The sequence below is a fragment of the Chiloscyllium plagiosum genome, unplaced genomic scaffold (genome assembly GCF_037043375.1).
Source record: "Chiloscyllium plagiosum isolate Xiang-an unplaced genomic scaffold, Cpla_swu_hap1 HiC_scaffold_36, whole genome shotgun sequence".
Classification (NCBI taxonomy): Eukaryota; Metazoa; Chordata; class Chondrichthyes; order Orectolobiformes; family Hemiscylliidae; genus Chiloscyllium; species Chiloscyllium plagiosum.
This window is the reverse complement of record NW_028270174.1, coordinates 7487666-7512130: the sequence shown is the minus strand read 5'-3', so window position 1 is coordinate 7512130 and position 24465 is coordinate 7487666. Positions and strand designations below refer to the sequence as shown.

Below are 24465 nucleotides of genomic sequence, written 5' to 3'. Positions count from 1 at the left end.
CTCATTAGCCTTGAATGTTGTCACTGCCATGGTTTCAGAGTGTCTCAGATGAGGTTTGGCCATTTGACATGCAGCATTCAGACTTAACCACAAATCCCTCTGTCCGTGCTCCCCATGAACCAAGCTCCAAGCACCAGGCAGGTAGCTTTACTGCTTTACAGATACGTCAGAGGAGCTGAAGGTTCATTGACCAAATCACAAACCAAATTTCTGGAGTGGAGCCCAAAGGCAGACTTGTGTCTGAATGTGTCATCTATGCAACAACTCCTGTAAGCAAGCCAGTGTCAAATGTATTGCTTTGTATCAGAGCAGATTAAGGGCAGGGAGAGTTGGGTTCTCTAGGCGGAGGTGAGCACTGCAGATGCTGGAGATTAGAGTCAAGATTAGAGTGGTGCTGGAAAAGCACAGCAGGTCAGGCAGCATCCGAGGAGCAGGAAAATCAACGTTTTGGGCAAAAGCCCTTCCTCAAGAGTGAGATTTGGGTTCTCTGCGGAGTGTATCCAGGTGAAAATAATTAGCACAATACATGATGTGGAGGTGCCGATGTTGGACTGGACTGGGTTGGACAATGTCAAAAATCTATATTTCAGGCAAAAGCCCTTCATCAGAGAGCTTTTGCCTGAAACATCGATTCTCCTGCTCCTCGGATGCTGCCTGACCTGCTGTGCTTTTCCAGCACGGCACTCTCAGCTGTAATCTCCAACATCTGCAGTTTTCGCTTTAGCCAAGGTTAAAAATCACCTGATATCAGGTTATAGTCCAACTGGTTTATTTGAAAACACTGGCTTTTGGAGTGCTGCTCCTCCTCACTAGCAGCTGACGAAGGAGCAGTGCTCTGAAAGCTAGTGTTTTCAAATAAACCTGTTGGACTATAACTTGGTGCTGTGTGGTTTTTGACGTTAGCGCAACACTTGCAGCAATTTTGACACAGAATTGTCCACTTCAGGTTCTCTTTGTGAGGCAAGTTAGAATGAGAGGCCACAGTTTCAGAATAAGGGATGGCAAAATTAAACCAGAGATGACGAGGAATTACTTCTCCTAAAGGAAGTAATGAATCTGTGTAATTCACACCTCCCCAGAATGCGGTGGATGTTGGAACACTGAATAAATTTAAGGAGGAGATTTTTAATGAGTAATGAGTTGAAGGGTATTGGAGAGCGAGCAGGAAAGTGGAGATTTGATCAGTCATGATTGTATTAAAGGGCGGAGCAGGTCAAGGGGCTGAATGGCCTACTCCGAGTTCATATACTTTTATGTAAACCATCATCTTGGGAGATAGAAGGTTGCCATAATTTTCATTAGTCTGCCTTTTTACTCCCATTGTTCTTCATTCAATGTGCTGCATATGATAATGTAAAATCGCATATCTGTCAATGGTCACCAAGATGGGAAGAGTGCACTCTCACTCTCTTTCTCTCTCTCTCGCTCTAGTTCCACAACTGTGCAGGTCACAGCATCAATTTAATTGCTTTACCCCATTTCCAATATTGCCAATCATATCCTTTCTCTATAATAGATTTACAACGAAAAGATCCATTAATCAATTTTTTTATAAATCCAATCCTATTAAAATATATTCACTAAAAATGCAAGAACTGGAAAATGGACATGGTCAGGCATGTAAAAGGATAACTGGTTTGTCCTTCTAAAGGACCCAAAGCACATTCTCAAACACACACTTCGAGTAAGGGAAAATAAAATGGATTTCTCTCTGCAGCAATTCAATTTCAGAAAAGAAACATTTCAGATCAATAAGTCTAAATTCTGGAAGCTTAAAAGGGTAACACTTGAAATCTTCAGATGGATATTGGTCTGAGGGTTTGACAACTGTAGACGCATGGCACCGAACATAAGCAGTTGTCTCTGGCATCTTAGCAGATGCCACTTGCTCAGGAAGTACAGAGTTGTGAGGTTTTCCAGTCATGTTTCAACTGGACTATCAGATTTCACATTGCATTCACCAACAGAACTTCAGAAACAGGCGGTATAAGCTGGGCAGCTTGTTCTGTAGCAGGCTCTCTCCCTAAATGAAACATGTCACAGTTTTTTGAGGAAGTGATGAAGACAATTGATGAGGATGGGGCAGTGGATGTTGTCTACATGGACTTTACCAAAGCATTTGACAAGGTCCTTCATGATAGGCTGGTCCTGAAGACTAAGCCACATGGGATCCATGATGAGTCGACAAGTTGGATTCAAAATTCGCTTGGTCATTGATCAAGATTGAAGGGTAGTTGAGGTGGGGTGTTTTTCTGACTAGAGGTCTGTGACCATAGGTGTTCTGCAAGAATCACTACTGGCACCTCTGCTGTATATTACATAAATCATTTGGATGTAAATGTAGATGGTCTGATCAGTAAATTTGCAGATAACACAACAATTGGGGGAGTTGTGGTGAAGTAGGCAGGTTATCAAAGGATATAGCAGGATAGAAATCAGTTGGAAAGTTGGATGGAGAAATGGCAGATGGAGTTTAATCCAGACTAGCGTGAGGTGATGCATTTTGGGAGGTCAAATGTAAGAGGAAAGTACATAGCAAATCGTAGGACCCTTCAGAACATTGATGTCAAGAGGGATCTTGGAGTTCAAGTCCATAGTTCAGTGAAAGTGGCAACACCAATGGATAAGTTGGGAAAGAAAGCATATATCATGCTTGCCTTCATTGGTCGGGGCATTGAGTATAAAATCTGGCAAATCGCATTGCAATTGTAAAGACCTGAGTTGGAACATATTTGGAATATTGTGCACAGTTCCTGTCACCGCACTACTGGAAGGATGTGGAGACTTTGGAGAGGGTGTGAAAGAGTTTACCAGGATATTGCCAGGATTGAGTGTATTCACTATAAGGAGAGGTTGGACAAACTTGGATTATTTTTGCGAGAGCATCCGAGGCTGAGGAGTGACCTAATAGAAGCATATACAATTATGGGAGGTGTAGATAGGGTGGATAGTCAAAGTTTTTTTTCCCAGGGTGGAAATGCTAAATACTTGGGACATAGGTTTCAGGTGAGAGAGGTAAAGTTTAAAGGAGATGTGCAAGATATTTTTTTTTTCCACACAGAGGATGCTATGTGCCTGGAAAGCACTGTCAAGGGAGCTGATACAATAGCAATACTGAAGAGACATCTGGACAGACACATGAACAGGCAGAGAACAGAGAGACACGGACCATTGCAGGCAGATGGGATTAGTTCAGAATGGCATCATGGTCTGCACAGACATGAGGGTCGAAGGGCCAGTTCCTGTGCTGTACTGTTCTATGTTTTCTATATACAAGCCAGCAACACACTGCTCAAACAGAACAGCCATAACACTCAGCTCACAATAACAGTCAGGTATCTTCCCTGAAGTAAGTTTAAATTCAAGAACTCAGGCCCCAGCCCAGCAATGATCTAGAATCATGTGGCTTCCAAGGATGAATTTGTTAAAAGAAATGTAATAATGTCTTTTCACAAATGTTTTAAAAGCTAACCTAGCTATCTCCACAATCCTTCAAAAATGAACAAACCTGCAGCCGTGGTAATAAACCCATGGATCAGTGTAAAATGCAAACACTTACCATAGACGATCACGGTCGCTGTGGTGCTTCTCCGTCTGGCCACAATGTTTTTGGCAACACAGGTGTAGTTTGCGGTGTCAGACAGCCGAGCCTGTTTGATGATGAGGTTATGGTCGATTGTCAGGTAAAAGTTCCGGTCCTGGATTGGATCGATAACCTCATCGTTCTTCAGCCATTCCACCTTGAATTGAAGAGATGAGATTGCGCTTTGACAACTTGTAAACCATGAATCCCCCACCCCCTTCGAGAACCAATCTAATCAGGCACAGCACGACTGGATCAATCCAAACATACTCACAAAGTCATCCACAACTGCTGCCTCAATCCAAGTCTGGTATTAGTGAGGAGATGCAGAACAGGATCATTCAATGGAAAGGATTTGCAAGGATGAATCCTACATAGACTGGAGTTGGTTCATGTCGGTTTAATGAGGAGTAAGGGTGATTCTGTAAACCTCAGCATTTCTAGGTAAAGACGATGGGCAAGGAATAAATTTATTCAGAATTTCTAATCCTGTTTATGATGCAGTAGAAAGAGCATGAACTCTTTGTGAGCACAAGATTTGGACCCTAAGATTTCCACAGCGAAAGTGTTTTGTTGGCCAAAAGATAGGAAACAGAGGGCAGGTATAGATGGGCATTTGTCAGATTGGAGACAAGTTGAAAGTGGTGTTCCCCAAAGTTCAGTGTTGGAACCCTTGCTTTTTCTGATTTACATGGATGATTGGAAATGCGTTGAAGGCAAAATCTCTAAGTCTGCAGATAATATTAAGCTAGGAAGCACAGTGAATTGTGAGGATGATGCTGAGTGGTTTCAGAGGGACATTGACAAGTTGGCCAAATGGACAGGCGTCTGGCAGATGAAGTTCAATGCAAAGAAATGTGAAGTGATGAATTTTGGTTGAGGAAACAATGAGAGACAATATAAGCTCAGTGGTACAACAGTGAGGGGAGTACAGGAGCAGAGGGACCTCGGGGTTCACGAGCACCACTCTCTGAAGGTGGCCAAGCAAGTTGAAACAGTTGTTAAGAAGGCTGACAGGATCCTTGGGTTTATAAATTGAGGCGTAGACTATAAAAGCAAGGAAGTGATGCTGCACCTCGACAAATCATTGGTCAGATTACATTTGAAGTGTTATGTTTAATTTTGGCTACCTCATTTAAGGAAGGATGTTATAGCCCTAGAGAGAGTGCAAAGGAAATTTATTAGAATGATACCAGGATTGAGGGATTTTAGATACAAGGAAAGATTAGGGAGACTGGGTTTATTCTCCTCGAGCAGAAAAGATTAAGAGGGGACCTTATTGAGGTGTTCAAAATGATGAACAGTTTTGACAGGGTGAAGATGGATAGACTGTTTCCATTCATTGGAATGTCAGTAACAAGGGGTCACAATTTCAAGATTGTCAGCCAGACAATGAGGATTGAGATGAAAAGCTCCTTTACTCAGGAAGTTGTTCAGATTTGGAATGTGCTGCCTGGGACTGTGGTGGATGTGGATTCCATAGGAGGTTTCAAAACAAAGCTGGATATAAATATATTCGATTAATTTGGAGGGCTACGGAGATAGGGCTAGAGAATGGGACTGGCTGGATAGCTCTTTCGGGAGCCAGTATAAACACAATGGGTTGAATGGCCTCCTTCTGGATGGTAAGATACTATTCTATTCCACATTTACAGTAAGCCCTGGCCACTTGGGTGGTGCACTGGAAGGTCGTCAGGAACCTTTATCTTGAAGTTTTGAATAAAGGTCTCACATTGGAGGTGTACAGGACTTTGGTCAGGCTACACTGGAGCGCTGTGTGCAGTTCTGGTCCCCACACTATAGGAAGGGGGTGATTGTACTGGAGCGGGGTGCAGAGGAGATTCACCAGAATGCAACAGTTCAGCAATGACAAGGCTGGATAAGCTCAGGTTGTTTTCATTGGAGCAGAGGAAGCTGAAAAGGGATCCCAATAGAGGTGTATAAGATGATAAGGGGCATAGACAGAGTGGCTGAAAAGCAATTGTTCCCTCAGTCGAAAGGTCAAGAAAAATTTTAATGTGAAAGGCAGGAGATTTGGAGGGGGCTTGAGGAAAGATGTTTTCATGCAGAGGGGAGTGCGGTCTAGAATGCACTGCCTGGGAGGCTGATCAAGGTCAGAAATCCTACAACCTTTAAAAAGTACTTGGATGGACATTTTCAGTGTCATAACATTCTAGGCTGCTGACCTAGTGCTGGAAACTGGGACTAGTGGAGGTAGCGGTATATGTGTGTGGTACAGACTCAATGGGCTGAAGGATCTTTTCCATACTGCATGATTCAAAGTGTTAACCCTGTTGCTCTCTCCACAGGTACTGTCAGACCTGTCGGGTATCTCCAGCCTTCTCTGTTTTTGCAGCTGTAACAGCAATATTGGCTAGAAGGCATTCTGTGGAAATCCTGACCTGATAGAAAAAGCTATGTAAATGCAGACTATAAGCTTCATATTTACTGAATTCATACCATCATGACTATAACACGTTTGGTTATATCTCCCATCTTAACAGCAATCTAGGCACCCCTGCATCATATGGGCCTCAACAATTCAAAAGCTGATTCATTACCAAGGGCAATTGAGGAAGGATAAGGAACATGGGTTCAGTCAATAATGCCCACATCTCCTGAATGAATTTTTTTTAAAAAGGTGATCCTAATTTAAATTATACCCTTTTTTCAGGATGTCTTGCTAAAGTCACAGTTTTAGAATTGATTAGACTAGATTAGTGCGGCACGGTGGCACAGTGGTTAGCACTGCTACCTCACAGCGCCAGAGACCCAGGTTCAATTCCTACCTCAGGCAACTCTCTGTGTGGAGTTTGCACATTCTCTGTGTGGGTTTCCTCCTGGTGCTCCGGTTTCCTCCCACAGTCCAAAAATGTGCAGGTTAGCTGATTTGGTCATGCTAAATTGCCCATAGTGTTAGATGAAGGGGTAAATGTAGGGGAATGGGTCTGGGTTGCTCTTCGGAGGGTCGGTGTGGACTTGTTGGGCTGAAGGGTGAGCTTATTTATCTCTCCACCCTTCAGGCACTCTGCCTGTATTCCTGATGAAGGGCCTTTGCCCGAAACGCCAATTTTCCTGCTCCTCTGATGCTGCCTGAACTGCTGTGCTTTTCCAGCACCACTCTAATCCAGAATCCTTGTTGGGCCGAAGGGCCTATTTCCACACTGTAAGTAATCTAAAATTCCCTACAATGTGGAAACAGACTGACAGCAGTCAGCATTTACCATCACCACCATACACAGCATTTTCACCGAAACACGTCCACAGGCTGCAGCTGCTCTCCAAGGCATCAGAGCAGGTGAGAGTGTGTGGGCATTAAGAAGTCCATCAGAGGCTTCAAAAGTGTCTGGTGAGTGAATTAGTTCAGGCCTTAGGCTGTTGTTTGTGGACATTGATCGCATTATGGTGGTTGGGTTTATCAATTGGTCACCCAGGATGCTGCAAACCAGACCATCAACGAAGAGAATGCAGCTTATTCTAGTTGGGCTTTGAACCTGTTAACTGCAAGTCACATGGCAACTGCACACCTCTCTGTATTCCCACACCCCTGTAGCTCTCCCAAAAATCCCCAAAGTTATACCCTTTCATTCACCTAAAAAATCAGTTTTTGATTTTCCTTTGGTTGAGAAGCTGTCAATAGTTAGCCTGTGATAAATTTTCCTATTTCAATAACTATTGAATTGATCAAATCCTCCAAAACATGATTCATTTCTTTGGATTTCTTCTCTCTGTAGCTTTCCCTTCAAAGTTCAGGCTGCACAAGGCTCACTTAAGAATGAATTTATAGGTAAGTTTATTGTTTATTTGTTGATTCTCACTCCAACCTCTCTCACTTTGCTAACCATGGTATTTTTACCCTTTAACTTGGAAAGGCGTGCAACAATTTCATTCAGTTAATTGGAACAAATGCACCAATTATGTAAATACATCTCATGTTGCTGATCAGCAGATAATTAGATGAAACACATCTGTCCCCTCACTGGGGGGATATGAAAGGAAACGTGCCGTTGTTTAGGTGCAGTATCCTGGGACACTGTATTTTAAACAGTGCGTTTGTTAAGCTTGTACTGTTGTGATTTGTCATTAATTAGAATGTACACTTGCTGCACTTATTGAGAGAATCCAGTAGAGGACTTCACTGAGCCAGTCAGAAGATTGTAAATGGTTTACGAGTGACTTAGATATATACAGAATATAGTGCCATTCTCACAAAGACTACTTAAAAATGTAGGGGGAGTAGGCCATTCGGCCCTTCAAACCTGCTGCCCTATCTGTTATTATCATGGCTGATCATCCATCTCAGTCCCTGATTCTGCTTCCTCGTTGACCTCTTTAGCCCAAAGAGCTGTATCTAACTCTGATCTAATGGTCACCATGTATTCTTTGTTCATTGTTGTATCTGCACACCCACAGCAATGTGACTGACTCCTCATCACCCTTGGGGCAATTGGGGATGGGCAATAAATGCATCTGGAGCACAAGGATGCAGAAGTCATGCTGCAATTGCACAAAACCCTGGTTACACCCCACTTGGAGTACTGAGTGATCAGGGTACCACATCTTAGGAAGGATGGATTGGCCTTGGAGGGAGTATAACGTAGATTTACAATAATGATACCTGGACTTCAGGGGTGAGGTTATCAGGAAAGATTACCCAAATTAGGCCAGTTTTCTGTAGAATGTAGAAGGGTAAGGAATAGTCTCATCAAAGCCTTCAAGACATTAACAGGAAAAAAACTGCGTCGATAAAGATAAACTATTTCCACTGGTTGGGGATTCGAGAAAAATGGTGCGTAGTCTCAGAATAGCCAGACTGTTCAGAAGAGATGTTCGGTAACAATTCTACACAAAAAGGGTGGGAGAAGTTTGGAACTCTCCTACACAAACCACAATGAATGCTGTATCAGGTGTTAATTTTAAATCTGAGATAGACCTTTCTTTTTGTTAAGCAAAGGTTTAAAGTGATTTGGGCCACAGATCAGCCATGATCTCATTGAATGGTAGAACAGGCTCGAAGGGCAGAATGGCCTCCTCCTATTCCTATAAAGGCTGGCCTAGCCAGTGATGTCCACATCGCATGAACGAATAAAACAACTGAAACACAGTTGATACAAAGAAGGCCATTCAGCCCCTTGAATATCTTCCTTTGTTCGATTAGGACATGTCCCTTAAGTCTAGATTACTTACAGTATGGAAACAGGCCCTTCGGCCCAATAGGTCCACACTGACACCCCGAAGAGCAACCCACCCAGACCCATTTCTGACTAATGCACCTAACACTACGGGCAATTTAGCATGGCCTATTCACCTAACCTGCACATCTTTGGACTGTGGGAGGAAACCGGAGTACCTGGAGGAAACCCACGCAGACACAGGGAGAATGTGCAAACTCCACACAGACAGTTGCCTGAGGCGGGAACTGAACCCAGGTCGCTGGTGCTGTGAGGCAGCAGTGCTAACCACGGTGCCACTCATCTTAGCTACTTGTCTTGGTTTCTAAACCTTAAGGGAGAAAAATTCTAATCATCTCAGCATTGAATTTTTCACTTGATCCCAACCACATCCACCGCCTGATTCACTGACATCCCTCTCCTCACTCTATTTGTCCCAAAACTGCAACTGTTTTGGAAAGGGGAAGAGGTCCAGATTTCCATAACCATGTGAAAATATTTCCTGACAATATTTCTGAAGGACGTAGCTCAAACAGTGCTCTGTGCTTTCCCTCACCAGAGGAATACGATTTCTCTATGAGTCAGTGCATTACTTACACAAGCTTTAGAAGCTTGTTAATTTATATGTGGAGACTTTTGTTTTATAAAGTCCTTGTTACTCCTGTACAATCTGGGTCTTCGATTTAGTGTTTGGCATAAATCCAGACATTAATTGCCATAATGATTAAGATGTGGTTATAATGATTAAGATGTGGGTTTCTCTGCTATCATATCTAATGATTATGGTCCATAATGGAGATCTATTGTGTTTTATTGCCTAGCTCAGTTCTTTGATCTGTTCCAAAATTGTGAAATAGATGTTACCAGCGCAGACGAACGTAAGAAACCCGAGTAGACCATTCAGCCCTTCGAGCCTGCTTCGTCAGTCAATAAGATCATGGCTGGTCTGATGAGGCTTTAAGTCCATTTTGTACCTGTCCTCCAAAACTATTGACTGCATCATCAATCAAATATCTAACTATAAACAAAACCTGAAATAACTGTGGATGCTGGAAATTAGAAACAAAAATCAGAAATGCTGGAAAAGTTCAGAAAGTCAGGCAACATCTGTGCAGAGAAGTCAGAGTTAATGATTCAAGTCCAGTGACACTTCCTCAGAACTGATGGTAGCTTCCTTACCAGAAATATCTGTTTAACCAGGCCCTGAATATATTCAATCACCCAACCTCCAAAGCTCTCTGGGCAAGGGAATTTCAAACATTAATGATCCTCAGAGAGATTAAGCTGGCCTTGAACTCGATCTTAAATGGATGACTCTTTATGTTTAAACTGCGTTCCCTGGGGAGTGGGCAGGTTGCCCTAATGAGAGGTAATATTCTCCCAGCAACTACCCTGCTTCAGATCTTCTGAAGTGTATATTCTTCAATAGAATCATCTCTCATTCTCCTGAACCGCCAATAAATTTGGGTTAAAGAAGAAGAGTTGTCAGTGGCCTGACTCAAATGGAAGCAGAACAGGAAGATGTTTCCATGGAGAAGGGATCCTTAGAAGTTTTAGAGTCATAGAAATTTTACAGCACAGGAAGAAGCCCTTCTGCCTATCTGTGCCAATCAGTCTTCAACATCCATCCATTCTAATATTATCTTCCAGCACTTGGTCCATAGCCTTGTATGTTATGGCATTTCAACTGTTTCTCTATATAGTTCTTAACTATCTTGAGGGTTCCTTGTTCTATCACCCTATTGTTAGTGAGTTCACAATACCCACAGCTGTCTGGATTAATAGTTTCTTTTCCCTCAACTGCTCTTTAACTTCTTTCCCTTGACAGTGTGTCCCCCCAGTTATTGGCCTCTCTGCTAAGGGGAAAGCTTCTCCCGATCTATCCTGTCTCCTCTCCTCAGAGCGTTGTGCATTGGGGAGGTAATGGCCCAGTGGTATTATCGCTAGACTATAGTCCAATAGCTCAGCTAAAGTTCTGGGCATCCTGGTTCAAACCCTACCATGGTGGAATTTGAATTCAATAAAGAGAATCTTGAATTAAGAGTCTTGTAATGACCATGAAATGATTGTCAGAGAAACCCATCTGGTGGCTAATGTTCTTTAGGGAAGGAAATCCTTACTTGGTCTGAACTACATGTGACTCTCTAACTGGAGGTTGACTCCTAACTGCTCCCTGAGATGGCTACATTTCATAAGTGAATTAAAAACATACCTCAATCAGATTCCTCCTCAGTCTCCTTTGCACTTAGGAAAGCAACAGCAGTCTATCTGGTCTCTTTACATAGCTGAAACATTGAAGCCCAGGCATTATCCTGATGAATCTCCTCTGTAACCTCTCTAGTGCAATCACATCCTTCCTATAGTGTGGTGGGTAAAACTCCACACAGTGCTCTGGCCTAATTAATGTTATATCCATCATAACCTCATTGCTCTTATATTCAATGGCTTACTTAATAAAGACAAGTATCTGATATGCCTCCCCATCCAGTACCACGGCAAAATGCTCCCTCCCCTGAAGCACAGAGCCATACTGCTTAATTGGCACCACTCCAAATTTCCTGGTTCATCAGTCACACTCCCCCATCACAGTCACAGTCCCCTATCACAGTCACACTCCCCCATCACAGTCACAGTCCCCCATCACAGTTTCACTCCTATTGTCACAGTCACACTCCTCCATCACAGTCTCACTCCCCCATCACAGTCACAGCCCCCTATCACAGTCTCACTCCCCCATCACAGTCTCACTCCCTCATCACAGTCTCACTCCCCCATCACAGTCTCACTCCCCCAGCACAGTCTCACTCCCCCATCACAGTCACACTCTCCCATCACAGTCACACTCTCCCATCACAGTCACACTCTCCCATCACAGTCATACTCCCCTTGTCACAGTCTCACACCTCATTAGCACAGTCTCACTCCCCTATCACAGGTGGGGTCAGATTAATTTTTTTCTTGGGGTAAAATGAAAGGTTGTGTTTTGAAAGTAACTGTTTCAGCTTTCAAGGCATCTGTTTTGTTACATGCTGAGTTCGTACCTTTATTTTTCTGTTGACTGTGGGAAATGAATATTCTTTACTTGAAAGGCATAAGTTGGGATTCAAAATCCATTTACTGGAGGGGTGGGGATAGGGGCTGTGTGGGACCCTGGCAGATGTTTAAGCAGGAATGCCTTGCCAACCCTGGAGTCAGTTGGGCAGGAGGTCAGGTCGCTGAGCATCCAGTGACCTCATTTATAATAACGCGACATTGAGAAATTCCAAGAAAAGGTCACCAGACTGGAAACGCTATCTCTGCTTTCTCTCCACAGATGCTGCCAGACCCGCTGAGCTTTGCTAGCAAGTCCAGTTTGTATTTCTGATTTCCAGCATCTCTGCAGTTCTTTTCAGTTTGGAAAAAATTTTCGACATGAGGGTTACAGATCGAGTAGTGGTGGTTGCCTTTTCCCCAGGCTGGGGGATTTCAAGGCTAGGGGGCACATATTTAACGTGAGGGGAGAGAGATTTAAAAAAGGACATGAGGGGCAAATGTTTTACACAGAGCGTGGTTTGTGTGTGGAATGAACTTCCTGAGCAATTGTTGGATGTGATTGGTTGACTTATTCATTTATTGTCACTTGTACCGAGGTACAGTGACAAGCTTTGTTTATGAGCAGTACAGGCAGATCATAGTAAGCCCAAGGATGTGCAGAACAAAAGATTTAGATGGAGGCAGACAATAACAGGGTGTACAAGGGAGATCAATGTCAGCAAGATCAGCATTAGTAAAGGCAAGAGAATCCATTCATCAGTCTGATAATGGCTGGGAAGGAGCTGTTCCTGAATCTACTGGTGCACAATTATAACGTCTAAAAGACATTTGGACAAATCCATGAATAGGAAAGGTTTGGAGGGATATGGGCCAGGAGCAGGCAGGTCGGTGTAGTATAGCTTGGGGGTTATCTTTGGCATGGACTGGTTGGACTGAAGGGTCTGTTTCTATGCTGTATGACTTTATGATTGAGGCTGAGAGTGTGGTGCTGGAAAAGCACAGGTCAGGCAGCATCCGAGGAACAGGAAAGTCGACGCTTGGTGATCCGGATGCTGCCTGACCTGCTGTGCTTTTCCAGCAACACACTCTCGACTCTGATCTCCAGCATCTGCAGACTTCATTTTCTCCTTTCTGATTTGGGTTGTCTAACCGCAATTCCAACTCTGACCATAAGGCGGGGTCTGTGACTGCTGCTCAGGCAGCTCAGGGACATTCTACTCTGGACTGAATGGGTCACAGAGAAACTGGGCAGACCTGATGTTAGGAGTCCCTGTCTCTCCCCTCCATCCTCACATCTCCAACACCCCCCCCCCCCCTTCCTCCTTCCCACCAACACATAATCTGTGGTAAATGACAAGAGGGTGTGTCCCCTCATGAGAGAGTCAGGGCCAGAGGGTATTGTCTAAGAATAGAGGGGTGACCCTTTTAAGAGTGAGTTGAGAAGAACTCCTTCGAACAGCGTTCGATTCAGCACGCTCTCAAAAGGAACAGAGCAGCCACCAAGCACAGTCGGCCTGCTGTCTGTGACTTGCAATCGTTGCTGACCCAGGTTGGAGATGCGATTTCTCCCACCATAAAACTGGGCTGCTACTGGAGCACACCTCCCAGTTTTTTGTTCTACCAATACACAGAGACGGTGTGTTGTATGAGACAGCAGCAGCCAGCACTCTGTAGTAAATCCCCTGATTATCTTCAAAGGTTAACCACAAACATTCCCCAGACACATTCCCATTCGGAATCAGTGAAGAACGCTGTACACCAGTGTCTCCAATTTGAATATGAAGGAAAAGTGGCATTAGAAGTTATTAATAATTTAACCTTGGCATCGTGCTGCATTGCTTAAGTGGGAACACCTGGGTGATGAACAAACATTGTTTATTTATTCAATGGAGAAAAGATAATGCTCTTCAATATTTAAGTAATATGCAGATCTGCGCAAGAAAATGGGAAAGCATGTCTGACGTTAAGGCACAAATAGTATTTAATAATTAAATAGTCTGAGTCTTCACAGAAGTTTGGAACAATTCATGCCGTTAACTGAGAGAACACAGGACACAGCTAACAGCTAAAAACTATGTTATATCTCAATGTTACAAACTGTTTTTTGTAACACTTATACATGAGTATCAACTTGCATATGCCTTGCAATATCTTCCCACTGTCATCACTCCTGGGCACCTCTCCCATAATGAGACCTCCCACGTCCCCACATGGATGCAGGGTAAAACAATCGATGATGATGAGCTGCAGAAGGCAGAAATAGGTAAAATGGCCTCCAAACTTGGTCCAAGGCTTTAAAAAGGAAAGAAAGGTGGAGAGATTTAGAAGAGATTTCAAAGTTTGGGAGCTGAGCAGCAGAAGGTATGGGTGCCAGTAACAGAGAGATTAAACCACGGGATGATCGAGGTCAGAATGAGAGAGTGTCCAGATATCTCCAGAGCAGTTAGAGGGGATTGCAGAGATAGGGAGGGGGTAAGGCCATGGAAGGATTTGAAAATAAGGGCGAGAATTTTATATTCTCGACAGAGAATCACTGCAGGTCAACACAAAACAGGAGAAATAGATGGATGTACTTGGTATGAATTAGACACAGGCAGAAGAGTTTTTGGATAGCTTCCAGTTTACAGAGTGTGCGAGGTCAGCCATATGTGTGCTGGAATAGTTAAGGTTAGAGTTCACAAAGGCACAAGGATCTACTAAATCAATAAAGACTGCATAATCAAATGACAATTGTGAGTCATTAAACAACGCAAAGAAGAAACTAATGGATAGGAGAATGTCAAGTAAAACTTCCTCTCTGTTGCCTGTTCCTACAAATTCATTTTAGTCTTGTATCCGCAATCAAGCAAGGATTAGCGTCCTGCTAAACCCATGAACTCCAAGAAGACAAGGGCAGGAGGTGCACACTAACACTGTCCAAGTTCTCTTCCATGTTATACAATCCCCTGACTCAGAATTATATCACTGTTCCGGGGTCAATAAACTGAGTCTCCCTCCCCAACAGCACTTGGGTGTACCTGCACCACACAGACCTTCTTTAAAATAAAGCTAATTCATAGGATTTTGGCATCACTGCATTTATTGCCCATCCAAATTGCCCAGAGGACAGTTAAGAATTAATCCCATAGCTATGGGTCCAGAGGCACAAGTAGGCCAGACCAAGTAAGGATGGCATATTTCCTTCCCACACAAACAACATGGTGTTTTCCCGACAATCAACAATGTTTATATGGTCACCAGCTCTTTACTCCAGATCCTTATTCAATTAAAATTCCATCACATGCCATAGTGAGGCTTGAACCCACGTTGCGGGAATATTGCTCTGAGATTCTGGAATGTTAGTCCAGCGACATTACCACCATGCCACTGCCTCCCACTGTGCAGCAGTTCATCACCACCTTCAGAAGGAGCAGTGAGGAGTGGGTAATGCTGGGCAAGCCATCCACACACACATCCAGATAAGCATTTGCTTAAAATGTCGAGCTAAGTTATCCTTCAGACTTTTTATCAAAATGTTATGCTGAAAGAATACCTTTGGTATGTATGAGCTGGCTTGTTGAGTAATCTCAGAGCATTTTCCAAATTGTTGAACTCTACCACATTCCTGTAAAAGGTCCACATACTTAATGGTCAGCATCAATGATCGAATGGAAAGCTATGAACATACAGGTGAGGAAAGGAACTAGGCCATTTGGCCCTTCATGTCTCTTCCACCATTCAATAAGATCATGGCTGATCCAACTGAAGGCTGGGCATTCCTACTATTGGCAATTGAGGAAAAATTGGATTCCAGAGGTTTACTGATCATTACATATCTCACATAATGGACAGGACAGAATGACAATGGCTTTGAAATGTCTGAAGCCTTTGTGATGGGTCTGAATCTCTGAGGCCTGATGATAGGGAGGAGGAGAAAAGGCTGGAACCTGGTGGAAGTCTTGGAGATCCCGCTTGGATGGCTGCTTCCTTCAGTCCCTATTATCCCATCCCCGCTCCCATCTGAGAAGCCTGATCAACCCATCAGCAGCAAGCACAAGGCAGGGTGTGCCTCTGATCTGACGAGCAGTTCCTTGCAGTTCTGATGGGCCCTGGGAGTGGCATGGTGGCTCAGTGGTTAGCACTGCTGTCTCACAGCCGCAGGGTCCCAGGTTCAATTCCAGCCTCAGACAACTGTCCATGTGGAGTTTGCACGTTTCCTTCCACAGTCCAAAGATGTGCAGGTTAGGTGAATTGGTCACGCTAAATTGCCCGTAGTGTTATGTGAAGGGGTAAATGTAGGAGAATGGGTCTGGGTGGACTTGTTGAGCCGAAGGGCCTGTTTCCACACTGTAAGTAATCTAATCTAATCTAAAAATCTAATGTATATGTAACTAACCCTCCAGGAGTATTTCCAAATGGAGTTGGCAACTCCAGATTCCGTGGAAGGCAGCCCAACCTTTGAAAACGGGGGATGTCAAAGCCATTGAAGTGAACCACTGAGTCCACTCAGGACCAGGAAAGGGAACAGTTTGCAAATACCTCCACTTGAGTCCAGTAAATCAAGAGAATCTGTCTGCAGTGCACGTTTTAACTAGATTCAAATCCATTAATCTTTACCGATCAAGCTTTTCAGCCAGAAGCACATAGTAACTACTTTATTACAACTCATTAATCATATTAGGTTCTATTTATTTAAAATTATGGCTTCATATTAACCTCTGAGCAAATCCTGCCAGGGTGGCTCAGTGGGGCAATTGCATTTGGAGGCACGTCTTGCAGAAACTCACCTCAGCCAATGGGATTCCTTCAGGGGGACGACACTGAAGCAGAACTTCCTGCTCGATCGATACCTCTTTCCCCAGTGGCTCCTGTTCAAAGGTCTTCCGTAGATCTGAACAACAGATGAGACAGGTCATTAACCTCCAACTTACAGCAGTAAATGCTTACAGGTGGGAAAGGTAACCATCAGCAGAGAAGCTGTCTTGCACTGACTGTGTTGCCCTTATGATGTGACCAGTGCCACAGTCTCATGGTACTAGAATGGTAATCCAGAACAATTCATAATGGTACGAAGGTGTAGGGGTACTGTACCTTTAAGAGAATTGAAAAAGCTAGCAAGGACTGAGAGAAGAACAGAGAGTCCAGGACAAGGTAACTATGCAACATTTGGTAAAAACAGCTAGAGTAGCTGGGTTGTCATGAGACAAAAACAAATTCAAATTCAGCCAATAGGTTTAAATTATGTCCCAAGATATCAAACTCCAGTCAAGTTTGAATTTAGTATTTTGACAGTATTAAAACCAATGAAACGATCTGATGTTTCGGGGCATAAATATCAGACATTTTGAACAGTTAGCCAGAGCGGCAAGGAGAACTGTCAAAAGACCAACAGATGTAGGCTGTGAGTGAGAGCTCTCCGAGAGGTACCCGTCTGGAGAAGGAGTTTACACAGTGGAAAAAAAAACTGACACCAACCTGGACAGAAAATCTACCGAGGAAATGCAGGGAAGCTAACTGGTTTTGGAACATGATTACTTTTCTGTAAATCATAATCGGGATTTATTTTATTGGACAAGTATTGTAGGGAGGATGTAAAATATAGGTTTAAGAAAAAAGAGTTGTAAATAGTTGTTAGTTAATATTCTCTGTTAGACATAAAAAAAGTTAATGTTTACTTAAAATAGTGACTTTTGGGATAGTTCTTTGGCTCTCGAATTTTAACAGATTATTACACGGGATGAATCTTATCTGATGCTGGTTTAAATTAGCAGAGGGGTTTACCCCGTGTCGTATCAGTTAACAATGTGGGCGGTTGGAGTCTAAACTTCAGTCTGAGTGTTTGATTTCACTCAACTAAAGCAACCATTGGAGATGGCCAACAAAGAATGGTTTTAGCAGAGAAAGAGGATATTTGCCCCATGGTGCCCAGAAACTGGTGTCTCTCCCCTCCGCCATTCCCCTGGACACTGCAAGCTTGGAAATGTTTGCATGCTCGTCCAATTCCAAAAAGCAAATGTTTTTCTTTGTGTTGTCCTTTGTGGCTTTTTGCCATCCACTTCAACTCTGCATCTTCTGCCAACGGGAAGAGCTGCTCTCTGTCTACTCTGTCTCGATATCACATGGCTTCAGACACCTCTTCTCCATCTAAGCACAACAACCCCAGCTTCCGACATCAACCAACATAACTGAAGCCACTGGATTGTTGTTAAAAATGCAACAAGTTGATTTTGAGACAGAAAAACTCAAACTTTATCTGATCGAGACTGCAGTAACTATAGTGCCTTAACTGCTACATACTGTAACAGCTCAGCATCCACTTAGTCATAAATAAATAGGTCACCACATGATTGCAGTGGCACAGGAAGGTGGATTGTCACCACTTTCACAAGGTAGTTAGATCCTACATCAGTGAGAGCTAAATCCCATTAATGGATAAAAAGATAGGGAAGATGCTAATAATCAAATACCACCTTCCATCCACTGACTCCATCTACACTTCTCATGCCTCAGGAAGGCAGCCAACACCATCAAAGACCTCTCCCATCCCGGTTACAATCTCTTGCACCCTTTTCTGTCAGGCGGAAGATACAAAAGCTTAAACACATGTACCAGCAGATTCAAGAACAGCTTCTTCCCCACTGCTATTAGACTGCTGAATGGACCTCTCTAATTTCAAATCTAACGTTGATCTTGCTATCTGTGCACCTTCTTTGGAGCCGGAATTTTGCATTCCTCACTCTATTCCATCACTTTATGGTCATTGTGTGGCATGATCTGCCTGTACTTCACACAAAACAACACTTTTCACTGTACCCAGGTACATATGACAACAAATAAATCAAATAAGACAACATCATCTGTCAGTTATAAAACTTACATTATAGATTTCCTTATAACACACAATGAGTTTAGTTTAGCTCACGTTAATTCTGATATCTCTCTCTCTCTCTCTGCACCTTCTCTGTTCTGCTACCCTGATGCACTTTGTGTAGTACAATCTGCCTGTAGAGCACACAAAACAACACTTTTCACTGTATCTCGGTACACATGACAACAATAAATGAATGAATCAATCAATTAGTCTCTGAGACAATGGGTTATGGATTTAAACTAAGAGTCCTGAACACATAACCGAGCCTGAGACTTCAGTGCAGCGTTGAGGTGCTGTTGAATGGTTGGAGGTGCTGTGTTTCAGAAGGAACATTAAAACAAGACCCTCTTAAAAGGATGTAAGAAATACCACCAAGCCATTTCAACAGAGCGCTCTTCCTTGATATCCTGGCAAATACTTCTCCCTTAACCAACATCCCACAAACAGATTATTGGGCCAATATTACATTAATGGCCATCGTATTTCCTACATTACAGCTGTATTCCTGATGAAGGGCTTTTGCCTGAAACGTCGATTTTGCTGCTCCTCGGATGCTGCCTGAACTGCTGTGCTTTTCCAGCACCACTCTAATCCAGAATCTGGTTTCTAGCATCTGCAGTCATAGATTTTACCTACGTTACAATAATGACAAGTCTTCACAAAGTTTATTGTCTGTAAAGTGCTTTAAGACATTTGGAGTATGTGAAAGGCACTAAATGAATGAAATTATTTTAAACTCCTTTTGAAATAATGAGAACATGTAGAAATGATAAAAACTCACATTTTAATAAATATATTTGTCTACCAATTGAAATAATGTCCCAGTAGATTAATGCAGAGTCGGAACATGTTGAAATCTTGCGTAGTGATCATAGAATAGAAGATATGAACTAGGCACAGGAACACAATCTATAGGCCAAAAATAAAACAAAGAACTACAGATACTGGAAACCTGAAAGAAAAACAGAAAATGATGGAGAAACGCAGCAGGTCTCTCAGCAGAGGGAAAGTAGAGTTAACGTTTCGAGTCCAGTGGCCCTACTTCAGAACTGATAGTAGCTCGGAAAAGATAGTATATATGCTGATGATAGGAGGGAATGGGGAGAAGGAGTGAGCAGATAGATAGAGGCAGAGACCTGAGAGACAGAAAGCAAGTTACACAAAAAAAGCAATTATTGATTGTAAGCCAGGGAAGTAGGAAAGCTACTAATGGGGACAATGAGTAGCTGACAATGGGTTGGCTGAGCTGAAAGCAGCCTACATCACGACAATCTACAGCCAACCTGTGTAAAAAGAAGAGAACTCTGAGGACACAAAAAAACAATATCTGAGTTAAATCTTCAAACTTAACAAACAAAGAAGGTGTTGGAGAAACTCAGCAGGTCTGACAGCATCTGTGGAGAGAGAGTCAATGTTTCAAGCCAGGTATAACATTTCTTCAGTACCGAAAGAAGATTCATGTTAGACTTGAAATGTTGATTTTGTTTCTCTCTCTGCAGATGCTGCCAGACCTGCTGAGTTTCTCCAGCACTTTCAGTTTATATGCAAGTGCAGCACAGTGTTTTTATCTTAGTCCCCAGAGAATTAGCAAATGGCCCACCCTTTACATGCCAAAACTTGAGGGTTGCCAAAGGTGTAACATAATGTTTTGATTTTCTCCTTGGCACAGGTGGTGAGCAGGAAATGTGTGGGTGGCACCTGACTGGACATCTAGCTCCTGATTCTGCCAATAACTTGCAGCGCAGTTCATTTTGTAACTCTGAATCAAAACTTGTGTCTCTTCAACAAACATCCTGTTAAACAGGCACTCTCCCTTTTCCCAGAGTGATTTCAGTTTTACAGAACTGGGCTGGGTTATTAAAGGAGGCTATAAATGGTCTTTGGATGAGTGACATGCTCCTTAAATTGCTCCCCTTCGTGTCTCCATCCTCTCTGGCTGTCCTCTTCCTTAAAGATGCTCTCGTATTATTTACCCCTTTCACTAACTGGGTCATCTGTTCTTTCTGACTTTGTATCAAATTTTGCTTCTTACTCTGATGCAAAGTGGAATAGAATCATTAGAAAACTTAATGCACAGAAAGAGGCCATGCATTGTTTTGATATAAAACAAAGAACTGTAGATGCTGAAAATCTGAAACACAAAACAGAAAGCGTTGGAGAAACTCAACAGGTCTGGCTGCATCTGTGCAGAGAAAAAAATAAAGTTAACACTTTGAGTCCCTTCTTCAGGACATTATTCTGGTACGCTAAGTGGGGGCTACTTAAATGCGGGGTGCTGTTGTTGTTATTTCAGGGGTCAGCTGAGGGTGTGATTTCCTGAATGCCCACAGCAAGTGAGGCTGCAGCAGTGTGCATGTTGTTAGCACTGTATTAGTGCAGACTGTGCAATGGTTCTTTGTAAGCTGCAGAAAGCTTTTACCTTGTGAGAGATTGGACAGCAACGATGTGCTTTGATTCATTGCACCTTCGAAAGTGAACAAAGTACTATTTGTTGGAACGTCAATCTTGCAATGATTTATCAGTTTCTATGGGAAAAATCAGATTTTTTGTCTTCCAGTAGTCCCATTACCAATACTTGACAACTGCTTCAATCAGTGACATGATGTGTCATTGTTGAAAAAAACATACATGGCGCCCCATTCTGGTTTCAGCAGATGGCTGGATTAGATTACATTACAGCGTGGAAACAGGCCCTTCGGCCCAACAAGTCCACACCGACCCGCCGAAGCGCAACCCACCCATGCCCCTACATTTACCCCTTAACTAACACTACGGGCAATTTAGCATGGCCAATTCACCTGATCTGCACATCTTTGGACTGTGGGAGGAAACTGGAGCACCCGGAGGAAACCCACGCAGACACGGGGAGAACGTGCAAACTCCACACAGTCAGTCGCCTGAGGTGGGAATTGAACCCGGATCTCAGGCGCTGTGAGGCAGCAGTGCTAACCACTGTGCCACAGTGCCGCCCACTAGAACATACAGCACTAACATTGTAAGGTGTGCCAATGAGCCAGTTTTCTCCTGATCCTGTTCCCTGTATCAGCACTATCAGCTGCTGTAGGTTTGGGGCTATAGTGATTGTAACAAGGTCAGTCAGCTGGGAATCATCGAATACAAGTTCCCTGACTGAGGCTGTTAACCTGGTTCAATCAGGGAGTCCAGGCTGACAGATATAAACAGGAGTGTTTGTTTTCCTGTCTTCCTGGTGGTGGAAAGTGAATAAAGATTTGTGCACCTTGTGTCTTTCACTGTGTATCACACCTGCACACACACACCATGGGTGCTGGGGAAAAAATAAACACTACCGCAGTTAGGCGGTAGTGTGGGGAAAAAAGGAAGGAAAAAAAATATAAACAGGAGTGTTCACCAACACCCTGGAGTTGTTCAGGGAGAGGTGGGCAACGCAGGGAGTGGAGTGCATTATTTCCCCCTCCAACTCTATTTTGATTTAATCCCTGCCCTCCCCTTCACTGTTTGATCACGCAGCATTGCCCTTTGATGTGAAGGGCACTGCTTGTCACTGGCCACTCAGGTGTTTCCTTTCTTCCTGGTGGTGGAAATTGAATAAAGATTTGTGCACCTTGTGTCTCTCACTGTGTATCACACCTGCACACACACACAACATGGGTGCTGGGGAAAAAATAAGCACTACCGCAGTTAGACGGTAGTGTGGGGGAAATTAAAAAAAAATTAAATAAAAAAAGAGAAAAAAAACCAGGAGTGTCGGGGGTCTGCTCCCTCTGGGAGCTGATAATGTGCTAGTTGCATCAGGGTCATGTAAATAAAGGGTGACAGGATATTGGCCTTTGTAGAGTTATTTCAGGGATATGGTGACACTGGGAATTTGGCTCTATAAATGCATCCTTTAGAGGTAGGTCATAGAAGTTGATCAGATTTTCCCAGTCGATTTCCAGTTTCTTGATTAGATTGGAATTGTGAGTGGGAGAGGGGTGTCAGATCAAGTAAGTGAAGGCAGTTAGTCAGTAGCAGGCCTGAGACCCCTCCCCTGGTGGCCTTGGGTGGGTGAGGTCTACCCTATCACGGAACCAGCCATCAGACCCTCTCCCACACTTGTAGCTTGGCTGCGTTTTCACTTTCATTAAAGTTTCTTTAAAAATGGTCAATGCAGCAAATACTTTTATTATGTATTCATGGGATGTGGGTGTTGCTGGATAGACCAGCATTTATTGCCCATCCCTAATTGTCCAGAGGGCAGTTAAGAGTCACCCACATTGCTGTGGGTCTGGAGTCACATGTACGCCAGACCAGGTAAGGATGGCAGTTCTCTGCTCTAAAGGGAACTTATTGAATTCAAATTTCACTATCTGCCATGGTGGGATTTGTACCCACATCCCCAGAAAGTTGCCTGGGTTCCTGGGTTAATAGTCAAGTGATAATATCACTAGACACAGAAACTGGCCATTCGGGCCCAACTGGAATATGCTACATGGGACTCTCCCCCACTTCTTCATCTCCTCATCACCATTAACTTTCTAGATCAAACTCCTTCATGTCGCAATGGCAGTCTTCCATCTCAAACGGTTTGTGCCATGTTGGTGGTCAACTCTGTACTGACTCTCACCCGGCTCAAGGTCCTTGCTTGGTCATGGGAGTCTCTGCTGCAGAGGACAACAGTGTGCTGAGAAGATGTGTCTTGTCTGGCCTCTGGTTTCTCTGAGCCTTCTTCTTGGCCAACTGTGCTCCCTGCCATTGCTTGCCTCTTCTGATGGACTTCCAAGCAGTTTGTTGCCAGAGGCCATAACCATCACTGAGTAACGTGCCAGTGCCAAGGTCCACCATCGCCAGATCTCTCTCCCATGTCCAAGAGGTTGTGACTGTAGCTAGGGCACCATGCAGAGGTCTTCAAGTATATAGCCATTGTTCATCTGAATGTGGTAAAATCGTCTTTCTCATGTACTCTTTTAGCTTCACCTTAAATATATCCTGCATTGTTCACCTCTCACATTGTTTCCCCGGGTCAAAGATTTCTCCTGAACTTCTAATTGGCTTTATTAGTAATGATCTTATTGATTCTAGTTTTGGATCGTCTCACTATTGGAAGCAGTTCTTCATATCTACCTGAACTAATCCTGTTCATAATTTTCAAGACCTCCATTAAAGTCATGCCTCTTCTATTCCAGAGAAAAAGTACCACACCCTGTTCCTACTTATTTTGGAATGAAGCAACACAAACATTGAGATGGAACCGTAAAACAGTAGTATGATGGGAAATGGTTGTTCATACCTTCTATTCCAATTAAAGGTTAATGTTTCATTGCCACAGGATTGATTTCAAGCAGCTTTGTAAACTAATTTAATTTTTAAAATTGGATGACCGAAGGACAGCCCAGCTGGGAGCTCAGTTTTAACGAAGGTCTCAGTGTATTGTTACAAAGGAACTTTTCCAATCATACAGATCATTGATGCAGGGTTCATGTATTAACTGATTGCATTTTTGGCATGTGGGTTCTTTAATATAATGAGAGCATTATTAATTAGCTGAGTGTGAGCAAATCTTTTCCTTCAAGTATAACTGAGAATTGTAATGAAATGCCCTTTCACCCTGGCACACTACCGCCTTTTAAACTGGTAACAGCAACAGCCTGGTTGAGATGAAGGGATTGCTGCTTTTAGATAGCTCAGATTATCCTGTGGGATGTCCGAATGACCTGGTGAGGGGTGGCACTAAAGCACTGACAATCTGGGAGGAAGATGCTTACCCACGTAAACATGAATACAAACCAAACACACAGGAGAATCACAGAAACACAGAAATAGGAGTAGCAGTAGGCCATTCAGTCCATCAAGCCTGCTCTGCCATTTAC

The 24465-nt window shown here is 43.3% G+C and overlaps 1 protein-coding gene across 4 annotated transcripts in view; it reads right to left on the bottom strand.

Annotated features, from left to right (window-relative positions):
- Window positions 1–24465, bottom strand: part of LOC122539499 (netrin receptor UNC5C-like) — a 402437-nt gene that overhangs the window by 82205 nt on the left and 295767 nt on the right. For all 4 annotated transcript variants that reach the window (XM_043674428.2, XM_043674427.2, XM_043674426.2 and 1 more), the window contains exons 4-5: window positions 16554–16657; window positions 3560–3740 (exon numbers count right to left, since the gene is read on the bottom strand). In XM_043674428.2, the coding sequence (XP_043530363.1) occupies window positions 3560–3740; window positions 16554–16657 (285 nt within the window). The remainder of the gene's footprint in view (window positions 1–3559; window positions 3741–16553; window positions 16658–24465) is intronic.